Below are 20,904 nucleotides of genomic sequence, written 5' to 3' on the forward strand. Positions count from 1 at the left end.
AAAAGGCTCTCTTAAAATAACAGTACTACAAAGCACTGACAACAGTACACAAAGGCGCACGGTGCCCAAGCTGGACAAGTCACCCTTAATGACTACTATTGTGCGCCTTCTTTGTGGATCCATTCATCGCGACTCCGCCCTTTCACGTATCAAGGCAGCTAAAACTATTCACAGTCGCTAAAGTCGGATATCAAAGTGAAAGGATCAACTTTGCGGCACAAAATACAGGCAATGGAAAGCCGATTGGTGTCTTCCAATCAGTTATGCTATTAAAAGTTTCTCGAGAAGAAATGTCCAGACAACGCCGTTATCCTCCCATCTCCTAAATGCTGTTTTAGTAGCGGGACATGACAGTTGGACAATGCCCCTCAAGCCGTTGATGTTTTTTTAATCTCTGGTCATTGTCTAAATATTCTGGTTGGTTTAGGTAAACCTACGAACGCAACGAAACTTCACCAAAGCTACATTTATAGACCTGTCATGACAGCCTACGCCGAATAATTTTGGAATATGAATAATATGTAGCACTATGCAAGAAAGCACCCATAAAGTCGCATCATATCGTGCTGTCTAGGTATGGACCCACAGCTATCTATAGTGAGGCGATCTCAGTTTACATGATAATACGCATGTCCTTGCTACTCTTTAAAATTGAATGCATAAAGGCGATTCCTTAATCACGATAATCGCTAAATTTCAAATTTCTTTTTAAACAATTTCCTTGCGAAAATCTACGATATGCACTTAAAATATCTGAATAAAGTAAATCCTGTAGAAACCAAAAGATAGCGAATTAAAGGCAAGTTCCTGGCAATAATCATGCTTTCTCTTTCTCCATTGACTCTCGCAACGTTCACACAAACGCATGATGTACCACTTCTTTCGCGAACAAAGAAGAGCGAACACTCATATCAAGGCATTCTAGGTTTCAATCCCCTGTGAGCAAATGTCTTGGCTTGCTAATGATCCCGTTATAAGCGGATCTAGGGTCCATCGACTGCAACAATAACGTCTGGGATTTTATTCGCGGCGAGTGGATGCAAGGAAGGTCCAGGGATGGGATGGCAGGAGCTGTGATGGAGGACCAGAACTGGGATCGGGTGTTCGGCATTGATCGCCCACACAGCGGGCTTGTCCTTTTCCGGAGCACCTCTATCGGAGGCGGCCGAAAACTTTGGAGCGCCTCATATAATAGAGTGCTTACATAATTATCTATTCTTGTCACGACTTTGTGAAAAAAGATAGATATACAATATGAAAGAATGTATCTTTTTAAAAGAATTCACATTTCTTACCTGAATAAAACGGCGGAAATAATACGCATTTTATATTTACGTATTTTTACCATAATTTGTGTCAGCAAGACATTTGGGGATAACCTAAACAAATATGCAAACTGAACAGCCACTACGACGGTACGAAGTACTTTTTGTTTTCAAACGTGTAGGCATATCTAGTATCATCAAAAGAAAGTTGATTGAAGTAAATGGATTTGAAATATTCCCTTAGACGTAACAGACAGGTTGTTGATATTCATACATATTAGTAAGAAAGAAAATTGAAACAAGCTGGAAATAAAAAAAGAAAAGACTAAGAGTGACTATAACTGCACCAACCTGACGTTGTACCATGCCACCTGAATACGAGTGCATCATCCATTATTTTCTTACATTAAACTTACAAGGAGGATACAAACTCGAGAACTAAAAAAAAAATATGTATTCAAGGCAGAAAATCCGTGTCTTATAGGTTGGGATGTTGTCCTCTTGTAGGAGTGCCTTCAAACTTTTAAAGTTTGAAAAACAAAATCCTCCTACATCTACACGGAACTGCGGGAAGTATAATGTGTGTTTTCAAATTAGGTTTGGTACATACCACTACAGCTGGTCATTATTAGGGAGGGAAGAAACAAGCTAACCCCCTCGAGACGTATAACGCACATGCTGGTTTACTACTGACGAATCACATGGGATCATTTAAATTCATCCGGGTAGTTATAGTTGCTAAATGATGATCATAAAAGCAAAAGTCCGTCAAAAAACGGCGGCATACCACATCCAGCTGCCTTCCCAGGCCGTAAACAACAGTCAAGTGTGGCTTGACCTTCCCCTTCGCGACTTGCTGTCGGACGTGGAGTCGCTTTATTTGTCACTCCCATGAATGCTAAATTTCATTTTTTTCCCCTCCTCCCGCATTATGTTTTCCCCTCGAATTTGAATTGCCGCGTAAACTTCCGGTGATTTATTTGCGTAACCGTGGACTTTCTTCGACGGTGGCACTGGGAACGTGATGAGGAAAGTCTAAGGTCTACACAAGCAGTTCTAAGCAACGGTTCCACCAGGGAGGTTCCACGGAGGTGGGCGGGCCTGGTACTACAGGCCTCCCAACTGCCCAATGCCATGAGTGCACTCCGCGATGACTCCATTCAGACGTATGGAAGGCAGATATCATAGCCTGACTTTTAGTCATTAATTTTTAAAGTGTATAGAAGAGAAAGATGTTATATCATTTCTTTCCTTTTATAGTTACGTGAAAGGAGTGGATGAAACACACAGAACGAAATAAGATCATAATTATATGTCATGAGAATTAGTACAAATAAAATACGTGAACAGCAATCGCTAGAAGATAGACATTTTGATGACCGAAATAATGCGGTCATTTGACATTACACAAAAAAGCATCTGATTTAATATCTCATACAAAAAAAAATTGTCCGCTTTTTTTTTTCCCTCAAATTTCTTGGAATTCCTCCAAACTTATCACACCAACCATCATCTCTTCTTTGTCATTTTTTTATATCTGTTATAAATCAACATGATCACTTTACGAAGACTCAAGAAACCGAAATCACACTGTCCCTTTCTTTCTTTACTTTTCTCTCCCATTTTCTCATCTCTTTCACATCCTCGGCTCTCTCTTTCGTCTTCTCTTTCTTCTACTTTTTCTTCTTCTTTTTCCCTCTCCTCTCTTTCTCACGTAATTTCATTTTGTGGTCAAGGTGATGGAGTTAGCTGTGTATCCATCCCAAAGAGATTCTATGATACACAATCTCTCTGATCCATTCTTCCTGAGATCTGCCCACAGTGCGCACACAAGCTGCGTGATCGCGGCGAACAGGTGTTGAAGAGGTGGGTGTACACATTGTGTGTACATGATCAACAGAAGGGAGCGAGTTGCTCATTGGTGAAAGACGTGGTAACGGAGCGAGCGCAAAGAAAACAGCAGGTTAGGGGTTCGAAATTTGCCACTGATTTCTCTACCAGTTCGGTTGGTTCATTTACATTGTGCCGTCATGAAGATCAATTTCCGTTTGTTTGGTTTCTACGGGTTAAACAATAAACTTGAAATCAAAATCCTCCAGTATGTAATTCACATGAAATAACGAATTTTGGCTGAAATGTGTTCATGAAATCCAGCGACATCGGCGGCAGCCTCATATATGCAAATGGATAAGGGGTTGATATCATCAACGAACAAGTAGTCTAGGATTGACATGTTTCATGAAATAAAAAGACATAGTTCCTTCGCATCAAATTACTAACGTCTTGTAATAACCTTGCAACGGTTACTATTAGGGGGAAGGAATGCAGTTGATCCAAACTTATTAAAACATTGATTTTAGATCGATATTGTGTGTTAATGTGAGGTAATTCAATTCTTTCTTTATTTCCATCATCAAAAAAAAAAACAAAAAAAAAAAAACGATCAGAGTACAAAGTATACAAGCAAAAAGTGAAGTAGGGTCTATATAGGCCTCCACTATAATGTATGTGCAAATGAATGCACAATGGTATAAAACAATGTATAGGCCTACTTTTCTACAAATGACATCAAGAAGTAAATAAAGTAACGAAGTAAATAGGCAACGACATCAGCTCACTTTATTTGCGTATAATCGTTGATAGCATTACCACGATTTGGTGAAAACACGTGAAAACTTTTATGTCCCATTTTGCTTTATTTACTTCAATTTGGACATGGTCTGACATTGCGTTTTTTGATTACTTGTTAAGCCAAGCTCTGTTAACGGAAATGGCTGCTGCAATAAAAAATGACAAAAACACGAATCTTAAAATACGTATTAAACGACGTAAATCGATATCCCCATTCACAGGACAGTGAACAGATGCATGTAAGTCACTTCAAAAACCAACGACAAATTCCCAATACGAATCATTACATGCAAACGTATCACTTACTTCGTTTTAATGAGTGTAGAGTATATCATCGCAACTTGGAGACGACGTTATTCACATCTTGACAAGAATAGGAGGCAGCCTTCGACCCTCAGCCGTCCCGAGCGAGTTCACTCGAAACTACAGAGGTCGGGCGCCCGCTAGTGTTGCTTCGTAGGCACTACCAAGTTCAGGACTGGTTTATATGCTTCAAGGACTGGCTTATGCTTCATTGAAATATACTAAAATATTTATACAAGCCCGCATTGAGTGTGCTTATCCTGGTACACAAAAATTACACCCCTTCTCCAAAACTCAAAATTAAAACAAAAACAAAAAGAAAACTGTCTTCCCGCGAATAGCCTAGAACGGCTCATGTCTCACAAGATAGTGTCACCATCAATTCGGCAATGACCAGGATAGATAGATATTGTGTACTAGTATATTCGCGATGTCACAGAAGTGGAACAATGTAAAGGGAATATAGATATAGAATATCACAAAATGTTTTACGAAAGGTACACATGTCCTCGACATATTACTGTCATATTTCAGAGGGTGATGTTATTCCCTCTGCCTTCAGAGGGTCAGTAAACTGCTTTTTCACTATGCTAGAAAAAATTAAAACATTGTGGAATCCTTTTCATCTTTTCTATTATATCGTTTTACTACTACATCATGATCATTCAGTTTGTAGTCTTCTTATGCAGTGATGGCAGTACCAACACTTTAAAAGTTCATAACTTTTGATCGGATTGTCCGATTTACTCAAAACTACACACCATGTGTTATCCTAATATTGCTGCATTTACTAAATCCAAATTATAATTGGGGTTAGCTCCTCATAAGTGGCTGTGCCCATCAAACACACAGAAAAGTAATACCATGCAGTCACTTCAGACAACCAAAATTTCAGACGAGCCTATCATGGTGGTAACTACTACTCGTACTACTGAGATGAGCTCTGAGTGTTATAATGATTGGTATCATGTAATATTGCAGCAGGGAATGGAGATTCTGGAGGGGACTGTTCTCTGTAACTTCAAGTGGGATTGACGGATGTCAATGACCGGAGCTTCGAAGCTAGAAACAATTACTACAGCAGCAATAGCCACGTCCAAACATAACTTCAAATCGCCCACATGAGGAGGCAATTCAGTCTCGTAGGCATTTCAGCCAAGTGATCTTTCCTAAATCGTCGTATTTGGGCAGAAAAGAGAGAAAGAGAAAACAAACATAGAAAAGAAAATGGGGGGGGGGGGGGTGAGGAGATAGTATACTTCCACAATAGCAAGCCGTCATTTCAGGGGGTCAAATTGGATACACGCTCGGCTAACGCAGATGACTCGGGTGCGACGATGTAATGGCTTGTGACAGGTACGTGTGGACTCATTATCTCCTCCGAGAGCTCCGAGCTGAATCGAGCTGAGCCGAGCCGAGCCGAACTAAGCCGAGCCGAGCCGAGCCGAGCCAAGCCGAGCCAAGCCGAGCCGAGTTGGATCTCATGACGACGGCTAGTCATACCCCCCTGTTTCTCCACCAGCAGGATTGTGATGAATTTTATTACACCTGAACGCAGGAGTTCGTTTGCTTCCATTATGTGCTTCCATAAATATAGCCCCATGTCTGTCGTATGGACCAACCGGTCTCGAATTCCAAGGCAGTGTGGTGAAACGTTTCAGTACCACGTAAGAAACATAATGCTGAACCACTGTGCTGATTCAGTCGAGAAAATCAATGTTGTTTATGTTTGTTTATCATAATGTTGGTTAATCATCATTGATATTTCCTATATATGTGACGAAACCTCACCAAAGACTATCTCTTATGTATACGGTTCATTTGACGCTACCATGTGAATCTTGATCACACTTGATATTAAGTAGGAATCTTCGATACATATTTGAATAGAAATTGACTCTTATACTGATGATTCCAAAATAGAAAATAAAAACCGAGGAAATTGCAGAAGCAACGCACAAACTACTATGACATTGAGATATTTTGTAAATTGTCCCAGAAAGGGGAAAAAAGAGTAATGAATGTATTAAAAAGGTTCTAACCCTAATCATTTAGCCATACTCGAGTCCTTCAGGGAGAGTCACATACATGTCACATTAACTTCTACCTCAGTTGATACACAGAAACAATTGAAGCGCAGATGAACTTGGCATTATGTCACATGCCATTATTGTGAATTATTTCATTTGAAGTTTTCTGAGATCGTAACTCAGAGTGTTCGTCAATCTCTAGTCTGCCATTGAGACTGGCGGGTCTGCATCGCAAGTTTCAATTTGTTATTTCCACAAGTCAGTGATGGGAATAGTATTATTTTGCTATACCTCCTACATTCAATGGAATTCTCCCTAAAGAGAATTGCGGTTTATGACAAATATTGTTTTTTCTTGCGTCCTAGCAAAATAATAAAAAAGAATCTTGATCATCTCATAAACGATACTACTAGAACATAAAAATTATAAAAACAGGAAATAACGAAGTGTGTCCAGAAACATTACATTGCTTTTTTCCCCTTAATCAACTACTAGTATTCATCATCCCAATCTGAATATGTATAGGGATAAAATGTTTTGTCCATGTATTAAAAAAAAAAAAATATGACTACCCATAATACAGCAGAGAGTAAACTGAGACGACGAGGGGGAGGGAACACTTAACGAAATCAGTTTTAGATGTTTCTGGTGTATATTTTTGTGTGTAGTTTGCTGCTGACATTATATGAACTGGGGTTGATACTGTACCACACGGACCTGAATAGGCAGTGGGGTTGTTCATCGATTTGCGGTCCCGTCTGGCTTTTGATGTCCTGTTGACAATGCGACAAAACTCTTGTGGCCAGCCAACCGAAGTACCAAAGGAGGTATAAAATGTAAGAAAGGAAACCTAAGCGGCTTCTAAACCATAAGCCGTGTATTATTTTCCGCCTACCAAGAGGTTTCCAGAGACATGAACCCAGAAAGGGGGCGTGGCACTACCGCCTGGCAGAAAACGGATAGATGTAACGACTCGCGTTGTATCGCGCGATTTCATTGGCTACCAATGCACTTAGTGCCGACATGTGCACCGGCATCTCTCCCACAAATCACAGCGTTGGTTACAGTGCGGGCTCAACGCACCCGTCCGCGTTATAATCCACGAAGAGAGTCCCCGCACCGTACAGCACTGATGTCATCCTCCGTGCATAACTCTCTGAAGAGCTCTCCTGCATCTACAAACATAAACACGGCGAGTGTTGTGACAAGCCAGTGCCGCGTAGCACCACTACTACTACCACTGTAGCTCGACAAGCCTCATGCTGGCCTAGTCTTCTTCCAGAGTTTTGTTCCCCTCTTACTTTCTACCCTCTCACGCCTGAGCTTTGCACACTACGGCTCTTTCATGCATGCATCGTGCGCCGAACTCCCTGATTTCTCGCAGTCGACGGCTCGACGGTACCTATCAGTCCCGACGGCTGGAATAGACGGGAACTGGTGCGCCTCGTCCGTCGGGGCAACAAGCGGCGGAGCACTGGGACACGCCGCTGCCATGATATCCTCCCAATCGAAGCTGCTCTACCAGCTGAACCGGTACGTCGGGGAGAGGGTGGCGTGCCGGAGGGCCAACAGCAACAAGACGGTGAGGGAGGTGTGTAAAATCGTCACAGATGTTTTGAAGGAGGTCGAGGTTCAGGAGCCGCGGTTCATCAGTTCACTCGTCGAAAATGAGACGGGGCGATTCGAGGGACTGGAGGTCATCTCACCACAGGAGTTCGAAGTCGTTCTCTTTCTCAACCAGATGGGCGTCTTCAACTTCGTCGACGATGGCTCTATCCCGGGCTGTGCCGTGCTGAAACTGAGCGACGGGCGAAAACGATCGATGTCACTGTGGGTGGAATTTATCACTGCGTCGGGCTACCTGTCTGCCAGGAAAATACGGTCGCGATTTCAGACGCTCGTGGCGCAGGCCGTAGATAAATGCAAATACAGGGACATCGTGAAAATGATTCCAGACACGTCGGAGGTGAAATTACGGATTCGCGAGCGCTACGTGGTTTTGATCACCCCTGCCTTCAAGTGCAGCGGTATTTGGCCGCGGAGCGCAGCCCACTGGCCGTTGCCCCACATCCCTTGGCCCAGCCCCGCCCTTGTAGCTGAAGTGAAAACCGAGGGCTTCAACCTGCTGTCGAAGGAAAGCCCTGCTCAGGCTGGCAAGCAGACGTCGGCGGAAGGTGACGCTTGGGTCCTTTCCTTTACCGACGCCGAGAACAAACTCTTGCAAGGCGGCTGTCGCAGAAAGACTCTCAGCATTCTGAAAACCCTGCGCGACAAGCACCTAGACCTGGCGGGACAGCCTGTGCGAAACTACCACCTCAAGTCGCTGCTGCTCTACGAGTGCGAGAAGCATCCTCGTGAAATAGACTGGGATGAGACCTGCCTGGGTGACCGCATCAACGGTATCCTCCTTCAACTCATCTCTTGTCTTCAGAACAGGAGATGCCCGCACTACTTTTTGCACGGACTCGACCTGTTCCACGGAAAACCACATGCTGCACTCGACCAGGCCGCGAAACAGGCGTGGAGAATAACGCGCGAAATTCTCACAAACCCGAAGAGCTTAGAAAAACTATGACGGTGAAAAAAAAAAGACACGCATGTTAGGAGACATTCGGTGTGTCTTGCTTGACACGTCAATATGTCAAAAAGTAGACCCCGATCGCTTGATCCGATGTAAATGGAAAATATATTTCACTATGATAGTTATGGCAGACACTGTTAATGTTTCATATTATACTGATCACCGTGGATGGTGCAAATTTCAGCGTTTGTAATGGGAAAATCGCGACACGAGTTCACCGAACACACGCAACGTAGCCCGAAGGAAAATGTGACAGCACAGCGCTCAGTGACGAAGTGCCACGCCGATGCGCCCCCGTGTACTGTTGTCGGGGCACGGAGGGTTGCTGTCTCTCTATTCCTGTGTATTGCATGGACATGGAGCACGTGGTCCGAGCAGGGAAATAGTAGTAACAGATGGAAAATTGATTGCTCTCGAAAGGACAAAGCCTGGCTTGATTTCATATTTCAGTGAGTAACCGCAGTAAACAGAATATGGAGACTGATAACATGAAGATGTGTATAAAAAATCTAAGGCATGACTGTATAATACTGCTCTAAAATGCTGTAAATTAAAGAAAAAAATCAGAGGTACTTAAAATGTATAAGATTGATAATTAAAACTGAGGCTTACTTGATACACCATAGGGCTAATTACAGATGAATACAAATCTTGGATTATCATCACGGCTAAGCTCAATGCAGAATTAGTATTTTCCCCCTCTTTCTATCTTTCAACATCCCTCTTACCATCTTTGTGTCTATTTCTTTTTTGATATACCAATCAATTGAAAACTTGATGTTTAAAACCTTTGCTTCCCGAGTTTCTCAACCCTTCATTTCACTTCACAGATATCTGTAGTGATTATCTCTGTCGCATATCTTGTTGCAAAATGATAAATATTTCATGGTTACACGTTTGTTCACGTGCATGGTCACAGTACATATGTAGAACTACGTGAAAAAAAAGAGATAAGCAGTTCAATTCCAGGACTTTTGTTTTTAACTTTACCTTAATACTAATAAATCGCTTGCTATCAAAGCAGATAGTACTACAAGGGTACAAAGTAGATATTAAGCAATATGAGAGAATTATTACTCGTAATTAGTCAAATACTTCACAGATCTGTGTTGCTGTTTTGAAATATTTACTGATATGAACTTAATGTCCGCGTTGCTTTTAGAACATCAATCATTTTTGTGTTCTTTTTAGTTTTCTTCCCGTAAAACGAATAGGAAATAGACGACACCACTTCCAACTTTTGGTGTAAAACAAGTTACGAATGATAGATAAGTTTCGCAATTTTCTGACTTACCCGCTTTTCCAATATTCAAGTACTTATTTTCTGCTCAAAGCGATTAGAGAAATATCAATGTCTTTCCCCACGCTGGAGTCACATTGTTACCCAATGATTCTGTTACGTTGTTGTTGCCGTTTAAATAATGGCAGATCATATCAACGTTTTGGGAAGAACCAGCTTGTAACACTTTGTCTACAGAGAGCGAATGAACGCCCGCAACATACATGTACCTAATAACTTCTCAATCACTATGTGTTTCAAAAAAAATCAATTTATATGTGCAAAATGTATGTGTTGGTCTCTCGAAGAGTTATTATAACATGTCTAGGCGGCATGGTCTCTCAAAAAATCCCAGCGTACTCAATATGGTGTTCTCCGTGTCACAGTTTATCACGATTCTTGTTCATTAGATCAAGGTGCGTGTGATAGTATGTGTCCTTGCGAGTCTGAGTGAGGAATGCTGATGAGAACACTAATCATTTTCCTTTTCCCGTCCATGCCATCACATATGAACACTTCTCGTATTAATGATTCAGGTGTTTGTTTGTTTTTTTTCAGAAATATTGTCAACGTCAGACATAGTGAGCATATAATATTATACAAACAATAATTATGAAACCATATTTGACATTTGGCAGTGGTCATTTATTTTATGTAGTAGAAAAATCGGTTCACATTTTTTTTTTCTAGATGTATACTCTTATCATAAATGAATTTGTCTGTCGTAAAGGATTTCCACACATACACGTACACACACAACATTGCGTGTTTAGTGTTTTTCTCACGAAAGTTGCCTGACATGACAATTACATCACTTTACCTGTATCAATCCATTCGTACGATGAAACTGTTGGACGGGACCAGTGGGATGGGAATGTGGCTGCAATTTATTTGATTAGGAAAGAAAGGAAAATACCATGGTTTTTTAATTCATACTGTATACAGACTCGCCGATGGCACAATATGTCCAGTCACCCTAGGATCACTATGACTAATTAGACCGTAAGTTTGATTCGACAAAATAAATATCGATTCAGGTATCATGAATATTACGTAGTTTGTTTATTCTCATAAGTACGCGTGACGATACACAAACACGCACACGCCAAGTATCGATCAGCAGTTGTCTGATGGTATCTTAAGAGATAGCATGGCTATCGATAGTCAAATCACGCGTCAGTTGATTATCAGGATTATATGACTATAATAAGCTTGTTCTTCACCAAAGAAGCATACCTGTAAATCGCCCATGAGACATCAATTTCATTGCTATCCTGGTGTTTTATGAATAATTATCCTTTCTCTCTAACATACACAATATAATTTGTTTGACTGCTTTCAGAAATGAGAATACCGGGAAAAGAAGATAATCACTTTCCTCAAAAAATTTACGGCAAACTGATGAAAATTATGAACTAGTTTTTATAACCTATGCGCATGTCTTCCTGCCATCTATTATTATTTAACATTCTTTTCATATAATTATCATGCCCGTGCGTATTTCACACGCAAGTACGAAATGAAGATGAACACAACATATCAAACTTATTTCAGGGTCTCCCCGACATTGCTAATTAACACAATGCATATTCACTCATAATTATAATAAAGGGACAATTTCTCACGGACTGAAATACACTGAAGCCTTGTGGAGTGACCAGTGAAGAACTGTACACTGTTATATTATCATAGTCCCGTGCTGTGTCACATCATGACGCGGATATGAGTGTGTTTCTTGTAGGTGAATGTGGTGTGGATGTGTTTGCTGTCTGACCTACATTGTACTTACCCTCAAAAGAGATCAAACACTTGAAAACTGTGAGTGTTTTGTGTGTGATGGGAGGGGAGGGGGTGCTGTATGTGTGGTGTGTGTGTGTGTGTGTGTGTGTGTGTGTTGCGCGTGAGTTTAATCTGCCTGTTTGAGTTTGTATTGGTCAGTGAAACCAGAACAGAACATGGGCAAGACGTAGATCTGTCGGATAACCTACACTATTGTGCAAAAAGATGAAATATATCACAGAACATTACTATCCATTTCCCTGATGCCAACTAAGTATGATAATACAGTGTGTGCTTGTTTTGAGCGCCACGTTCTTACAACGTGAGTATAATCTTTTATCACATATTACTTGTGTTTATAATATTATGATATATACAACTGAACACTGTGTAAATATTATTTAAATTATTCATACTATATGAAAAAGTAGAATTAATATGATTGCCAAAGCAGGCAGTAGTCAGCATTGTGAAGTCATCACCGTATATATTTACTCTCCTTCAAATTTGCAAAACAAAGACAATTAGCTACCAATAATTATTAATGCAAATCGATCTGTATAAATAGATTGTATTTCGTGCAAGGCATAGTTTGCAAATGAATCAATCTCAGATGAATTTGATCGTGCCTTATTGTTATTATTTTCAATTATTAAAAACAGCTCGATGACATACATGGTAATGGGAATTTCCTTCAAGGAATGAAATGTTGCACAGAATATCAAGGATATGTGACAGCTGATTGTGAAACTATTCTCTAAGTGTCTTTCGTATGAAATCAAAAGGCATGCTGGCAGTAGCCACAGCGGTCTGGTAATAATTCGGCTGAGTATACTCGGCGCTATAGCCGAGACCTTGACTGCAATATACACACTAACACTGCAAAAATCTATATCGGCATGAATAACGATGATGTTGGACGCGTGACAAGCTGGATCGTACGAGTTTTCGGGTAGGCGGCATTGGATGCAGGGCTGACAATATGGCGATACCAGTGGTAAACAAACATACACACGGGCGGGCGCACACACAGACTCACACGCAAATTATGAGGGCGATCCAATAATGGGCTTCGCGTGTGATCTTCGGGGTTTTTCATCACAATAATCCATGTAATCCTACAGGAGTGAAGTGAGTGCTTTACGCTGGAAATTTAAGACAAGAGGAGGTGTAATACAGCGATTACCAGATTAAATAGCCATGTCAATGACAATACAACTATAAGGTGATAAGGGCCTCCTAACTTTCTGTATTCAACTGCCGAGTCAAACTGCTTACAGTTGATTGTATACAGTTTAGGTGCAATGGTATGTCTTGACTTGTTTTTATCGCGTATGTGTTCCTGAAAATGAAATTATCGTGGATAAGAAGTAGGATTTGGTAAAATTAACATGTATATATACGATAGCATGTCACTTTAGAACGTCAAATTGATCATAACCGTAAACCGTGACTATGAATTCTTGACATCGTTCATTTCGGCGACAGAAGTTCTCTATACTGTAAAGCGCAGGCCTAATATAAAACAAGAATAATCCTATCGATTGTTATGCTAAACTTTAAAAGATCCCATCTGTTAAGCGTGCCAAATAATGCTCAAAGTTTATGACGCAGCAGAAACACGCCACTGAATAAGTTATTTCACGTAATTGTTATATAAGTTATTTCATGTAATTGTTTTCTTAAAGAAACGTTATCAAACAAACACAAAAACGAAATTAATGTCGGTGAAACAGAAAAGTTCATGAAAATTACTCTGGAGCAAAGAGGCGCGTATACACACAGAAAAGGAAACTTTTCAATAAAATTCTACCAACGAAGCATGCGTAGATATCATCATTGATTTGCGAAACCCTCGCCTTTTGTAAGCCTTACTCTACAGCAGGATAGTTGTAAAAGCATTATAGCACTGGAAAATAAATCGCTGCACTGTAAAACCCAATAGGCTCTCAGAGCAAGATGACCCGTTCTGGGTACACTGTACACTATATAACGTGCTTATTTGTCATGGGACGAACAATATTGAAGTCTGGGCTGGATTCCTCATCGGGAATAAATAATAGATCAGCGATGTCCGTTCGTTATTCTTCCTAAACTGCCTATGAGCAGAGACAGCGAGACATGCTCAATAGTCATTGAAAATGTGATACAAGGCGATTTTGTGCGGGATTACCATCGGGACAAACGTACTGAAATCTGCACTACATAGCCACGATAGTCTATATTAGCCCCATTTTTATTAATTTGTCCATGTTCGTTTCATTTCGCCTCTGCACTGAGGCGTTCTCTTGAGTGAAATGGGTCGTAACTGCACGAGAAACTAATGAGCACGTTTAGAAGGAAAAACAGACATCAGACAGATCCGTAACAGGACAGAAAGCGGATATTTTTCATGATACATTTTATATGAAGCTGAGGAAATCAACCGAATCCCTTGCTCTGGTTAGTTTTTTTTTTTTCCTTTGTTCAATGACAGGCCCAAACGAATCAACGATGCAATTCCCCATTGTTCCTCGTCTAATCTGTGATGGGCGACATCATTCTAAATTCTCATTGACGGTATTCCCCAATGTGAAATCAGTATGAAGTAATATTTCATTCATTCAATGAACAATGGGGAAGAGATAGCTCGCCTCGTTCACGAAGATGTTTACTATTCCAATCGAAATAGGACAAAAATATCGGCAGATATAAATCTATACTGTATAATTAATGGAGTCGTCATCACCGCATGTATCAAGACAATTAAAGGCTACACTTCACTGACGTTGCTGGTAACGCTACCATCACATCAATATCTTACCCCTCCCCCTTTTTTCGGGGGGATGTCTGTGTTTCAGAAAAGCGCATTTTCAATTTGGAGCCGTTTTAGCCCGGTTCTAATTCGCCACATATCCCTTTTAGTATTTGCCACTGGTCGCTAAAATTTTGATGACTTTCGTTAAACCAACCACTCCACTTAATAACTCAGAATTCAAATAAAGTTTTGTGTGGTATTATGATATTATTATATTATGATAATATTCATACAGTAAATTATCTGCGTAATCAATGGGAACGTGTCGTGTAACTGACGTATATCAGTGATATTCGAAATGACACACGAAAACAGATATCGACAAAATAAATAGCCCAGAGCATCAGCTGTTTTGGGTAATATCATCTCAATTCACCGTAACATTCTCTTCTCATACTTAGTTCATCAAACATTCAGAAATCAAATCAATTTGGCGATTCATTACATGCAAATCAGACGTTGATCATCCCGAAATCAGGGACGATGATTACTTGTATTTTTGTCGGCTCCGCAAATTAAATTCTCCCCGATTCGAAAATAGTTGGCTGCTGTCGTTAACTTGCACACACGGTGACTGTTCCATTGCTGCGGACTCGCTCAAAAGGCAAGGACGAACAGTGGTGGATGCGCCCACACCACGTTCTCACACAGTATGACCAACATAGGTCTGTGCATATTGCCATTTTATTGGAAAATAATCGTGGAGACAAGAGGGGACGGGAGAGAAAGAGAGAGGGAGGGAGAGAGAGGGAAAAATCTGGCAACTTTATTGCTGGACGGGCACAATTTCAATATGCATCCTTTGCCTCTCTGGTTGGATTGATGATGTGTATACTCATAAATACTTATGAGAGACCTGTGTTCGGCATTCGAGACGACAATCACGATGTTATATATACATGTATATTGCAGTTTATTTGGGGTGGTTCAGCTGTACTTTCGAATGGTTGAGAAGTTGGACACAAAGGGTATTTTTTTTGGGGGGGGGGGGTGGGGGCCATAATATAGGATGAAATAAAGACGGATTTCACTCTGATTCTCTCCTCCTCAATCCCTACCCCACCCCACCCCACCCCACCCCACCCCACCCCGGTGGTGTATATCTTCACAAGGTATTGGTGACATTTGGCGGATATTCAGATTCAAGATAGCTTCACAGAAGTTGGCGACCCACTCTGTCTATAGAGGATCTCTTTCTTTCCCCTCTCAATAAAAGTCCTCCGAATTTTGTCTAATCATAGCGATTCATAATATCATGCCAAATTGTGTCATATCCAGTTAAATAAAACCCCCGCATAAATGGAATTTTCATACATGGGGAAAGGTATTTTCGATTCATCTCCACATAAACATACTCTCTCAGCACGATATACTGATGTGCTCAAGGAAATGACAATTTAGTTTTCTTTTTCTTTTTTTCTTTTTTGTTCAATGTATGGTCTTAGAAACCATAAGTAGTGATATTCAGTTTTAATAATGCTCATTTTCCATAGCTCAGGCTGAGACGTATTGTGTATGTGTGTGTGTTATGTGGGTATTGTGTGTGCATGGTGCGAATATATAGGCGAGTGTGTGTGTTTATATGTAGTTCCTATAACCTGCTAGTCTTGATGCAATAACATGAATAATGCCTCAAATTCTGAATTTGAGGCATTATTCATGCTTTTGCATCAAGACCACCCTAAAAACAAAAAACAAAACAAACAAACAAATCAAACAAAACAAAAACAAAATGACGAAACACATACAGCCCTCAGTCCGTTTCACATAGCGTAACACGGTAATATATCTATATATCCATCTGTATATCTATCATTTATCTGTCTCCATGTCTATCTCTCTATCTGGACCTATGAATCAACTTCAAACTATCTATACCATCTATCTATCTCTATCTATCTATCTATCTATCTATCTATCTATCTATCTATCTATCTATCTATCTATCTATCTATCTGTTATACATGTACAAGATGTGGGTACCCAGGTGTTTCATTGATTGCCTTGCACACCCATCGCATAAAGCTTTGAATCAAAGGGGGATTCCCGTGAAGGCGCCGCCCGACGGTGCGGAGGAGATTTCGCTCAGCTTCCTGCTCGTTCGTCTCCCTCTGCAGCTGGAATGGAACCACTACACTTGCCCTCGGAATTGCCTACTTTGGGTTGGGCACTGTTTATTGTTGATTAATACAAGCGAATTCATGTTCAATTTCGGTATTCTGAACAGGAATTCCTTCCCATTTTAAGTACTTATTGCTAATTGCAGCAGTGGAGGCAGTGTTTTCATAACATAATGGAAAACATTTAGGTCTAATGCATGCAATAACTTTATCACCACCTTCTTCATCTACGAAGTCACAGGCGGGAGCTGATAATGACGAGAATACAGGGAGTTCGATACACCTGAAAGCTTATGTGAAAACTTGGCTGATACAGGCCGGTCATGGAGTAACTACATAATGGGCCGATGTTATGTCTGAATTTACGTACGTCGAGCGGCAAAATGCGTCACACGTCGATCGCCGAGAGGGAATTCCACGTTTTCTGCTCGCGGGCCACGGTTTATTATTGGCGCTCCACGCGCTAATGGCGGGAAATGCGGGCTATCATTTTCTCTAGACGGCGTTGCGGCTATAAATTCATAATGCGGCGAGATCGTGGTCTATTGTGCATCCTCAACGATAAAGTCTGGATAAACTAAAGCATCTCTACTGGCCATTTATTAATTTAGCCGCTGCCTGATACGCCATATAAATACGCTCCTCCCGCACCCATTATACCGTAAACATATAAACACACGGCGGTACGAGGTAGGGAAGGAGGGAAAAAAAAAGAGCAAAAATCCAGCGAGGCTCAGGCGCTTCGTGCTATAGGATATGCGGATGTGGCGCTCGCGGGAACGGGTAGTAGTGACGGCAATTTTAAAAGGCGAATATTGCGAGGAATACGAGTTAGGCTTATTCTCATTAGACAGTCTCGACAATTTTCAGTGAATAGCTATGACGAAGGCAAGTGACCTATTGTCTCGAGTGATGGACTTGTATACAATCTAACTTGTCCCCTTCTATCTCATTTACCATCAATTCAGGCAACGGGCGAATAGTTTCAGAGTATCGAGATCGGCGAAATACGCAAGACATCTGCTTGACAATGGACGAGGAACACTTTAATAATACATTTTGAATATCACAAGCAAAGAATACAGAAAAGGTTTGAAATTTGAATGCACAAAGAAGATGACATTAAGTGGCGCAGTTATAGTATAGATAGGCCTATCCACGGATGATGCAGGGTATTTTGTTTATAGATAAACAAGCTCGTGTGCCAGAGTATAATCATCCACACTACATTTGCAAAACATGTCTCTAACGACCAATTAACGGAATGAATTTCACCTTCGGAATTTTCCAAGCGCATGATTATAGCTGATTTCTGTAGGTGTATGCTACTCTTTCAAAATAATAATTACTGTGAACAATGGTGGAGTAGTCAGATAATTTCCCCCAGTTTTATTTCCCAATCACTGATATACAGACATCAAAGTATATTACGACAGGCATGCCATAGACAATGTATTATGTCCCGAGATTCAATGTTGTACTCAATATTATTATTGAGTTAAGATGAATAAAAGAAAGTAAATTAAACCCGTTTCATGACACACATCAGATATGTCTTCTATTGCCGTTGAGTTGTACTCTAGTCTTCGTGCGCTTGTATTACCTCGTCTCGTACGGTCATTCAAACTATCGATTCATCCTATCTGCGCAAACGCAATGAACTTTGAATTATCGAGATTGACTTCTCTTCGTCCAGACTGCAGACAGTGTCATAGCAACCAATGGACATCCACACCCTCTGTTCACTCTATGCTCTAATGGTGTGCACGAGTTGACCATACATTCAATTCTACATTGAACAGTTTCATATTGCGCCGTTCATCTCAAGAAATTCAAAACAAACGTTTTGCAGACGAGCGCAAGAAATACAGATACATAAAATTGTTCAAAAGACTATAAATGCGACGACAATGCAAACACTCTGCAAAGATAGAACGGTAAAAAAAGACGTTTGTGCATTGAAACGTCTTAATATATTTTCATTCGGGTTATCATAATACAAATGGTACGTGAGAACAGAGAACAACAACAAAATTGTTGCGGAATGAGATTTTGCAAGAAGGGTTAAGAGGGCATCGTTTATTCGACTTTGAATAGAAATTCAAAATCATTGCATGACGAGGAAACGAGACAGAGAGAAAAGAGCAGGTAATATAAAGTACACTGGTACTATAACTCGTCCTGCAAATGCGATATTAATTTGAATCTATGGGATTATTACCAATCGCGGAAGATCAGCCATCGTTGCAGCCCAAGCCATCTCGGAAAGCCGAAATATAGATCAAAATGAGGAGACAGAGAGGAAATCATCCCGGGAGAAAACAACATCCGAGCATCAAACTGTCACGGTCTGATCAGAATGAATATCACATTAAAGCCGCTATAAATGACTTGCTTTCTATTTACGATGGGACGTGGTAGTTGAAATAATGCATGCAGTCGCTACAAATAACGTGACAGCTGCATGGAAGGGGACATCGACATTTCATCTCGGAAAAGGTTAATTGCTTCCATAAATATTCCCCAATGTTTTATATAACTTTGAGGAAAATATTACATTGCTGTATATGTGACAAAGCAACACACTACTCTATTTGTCATGTCTACATGATGGAGCAGTAAATTCAGATATGCGTCTACTGTTGTATCGAAGGTCGAGGAACTGAAGTCGAACGAAAGTTCCGCATTGAGCTTTCTGGACAACGGACTTCATGAACAATCTTAATAGCTATTATGAACGAGCGATGCGGTAATCAGCACTCTGTACAAAAATATTAATAAATGCATTGAGAAATGAAAAACAGATATAGCACACAATAGAGATAAGTACAATTAGGTCGATATGGTATAATGATATGATGAGTACATAGATATAAATATAGATATAGATAGATAGGTAGATAGATAGATAGGTAGATAGATAGATAGATAGATAGATAGATAGATAGAGAGATATATAGATGATAGATAGATAGATAGATAGAGAGATAGATAGATAGATAGATAGATAGATAGAGAGAGAGATAGATAGATAGATAGATAGAGAGAGAGAGAGAGATAGATAGATAGATAGATAGATAGATAGATAGATAGATAGATAGATAGATAGAGCGAGAGAAATATGAAGAGAGAAGGGGAGAGGGAGAACCAGGATTCGAGAAGTAATGTTCCTAGCGGCTTCTGTACTTGACGCACTTCCTTTGTCAAAGCCCCTGATTTGGAAGCATCGTGGCAGCACAGGTGCTAGCAGCTACACGTGGACGAGTTATGATTATGCGGTTAATCGTCAACACAGCGATGCAGCAACAAGAAACACGGGCAAAGTGAAAAAAGGGGGCGTGGTCTCGCTGTCATTGTCACCGTGCTGACATTGACACAGGTGGATTGTCAAGTGTAAAGGTGCAGCGGCGGAGATGAGAGTTCTGAGGCAGGTACAACGTATTCTCTTGTGAAAATAGTTCACGGACACGGGAGGAAAACTGACGCCGAAATCGAACAGAGATGGGCGAATCTCACATGGGTGTAAATTAGACCTTTAAAGTTCTGAAGGTGAACAGAGAAGGTTGAAACATCAACATCAAAAGTTTATCATGATTTCTTTCTAATTATGTCAGAAAATGGTTTGCTGCCCTTCATCTGTTCAACATCAATCATCCTCTGTTAACATTGCACACTTATTTATTGGCTTTTGATCTGTTCAACTTCAATCAGCCTCTGTTAACATTGCACATTTATTCATTGGCTTTTGCATTTTTTTTTTTTGAGAACACGAAATTTTCAGAGAAAATACTTATTGAAAGATATGAAAGAAATTATAGGGATATATTATGACATCGTCATAAAACACAACGAAGGCTTATTAAATTCAATGAGCAATATACATTGTGTTTCGAATGTCTTCTTATGTTTGATGGGGTTGCAGTGGTTCACACAAAAAGCAGAGCTCGAAATCGTGACAACCCTTAGAGCTATCTACAATCTGTCTCACATATGAAACTCTATTTTAAAAGCGGTATATACGAATCATTCACTAACACAAACGAGCACGCGCGCGCGCGCACAAACACACACACACACACACACACACACACACACACACACACATACATCGAAAAGCTG

The 20,904-nt window shown here is 40.5% G+C and overlaps 2 protein-coding genes across 2 annotated transcripts in view; one reads left to right on the plus strand and one right to left on the minus strand.

The window, feature by feature from the left end:
- Window positions 1–20,904, minus strand: part of LOC140234698 (neurobeachin-like) — a 421,843-nt gene that overhangs the window by 61,614 nt on the left and 339,325 nt on the right.
- On the plus strand, window positions 7,372–9,534 carry LOC140234777 (protein mab-21-like 2). The gene has a single exon (XM_072314815.1). The coding sequence runs from the start codon at window positions 7,575–7,577 to the stop codon at window positions 8,802–8,804; it is 1,230 nt and encodes a 409-aa protein (XP_072170916.1). The 5' UTR covers window positions 7,372–7,574; the 3' UTR covers window positions 8,805–9,534.

This window comes from Diadema setosum, chromosome 11 (genome assembly GCF_964275005.1).
Source record: "Diadema setosum chromosome 11, eeDiaSeto1, whole genome shotgun sequence".
NCBI classification, from domain to species: Eukaryota; Metazoa; Echinodermata; class Echinoidea; order Diadematoida; family Diadematidae; genus Diadema; species Diadema setosum.

Bases quoted from the DNA above. Each gene is read 5' to 3' on its own strand.
- LOC140234777 (XM_072314815.1), top strand. From the start codon at position 7,575: ATGCATGCATCGTGCGCCGAACTCCCTGATTTCTCGCAGTCGACGGCT.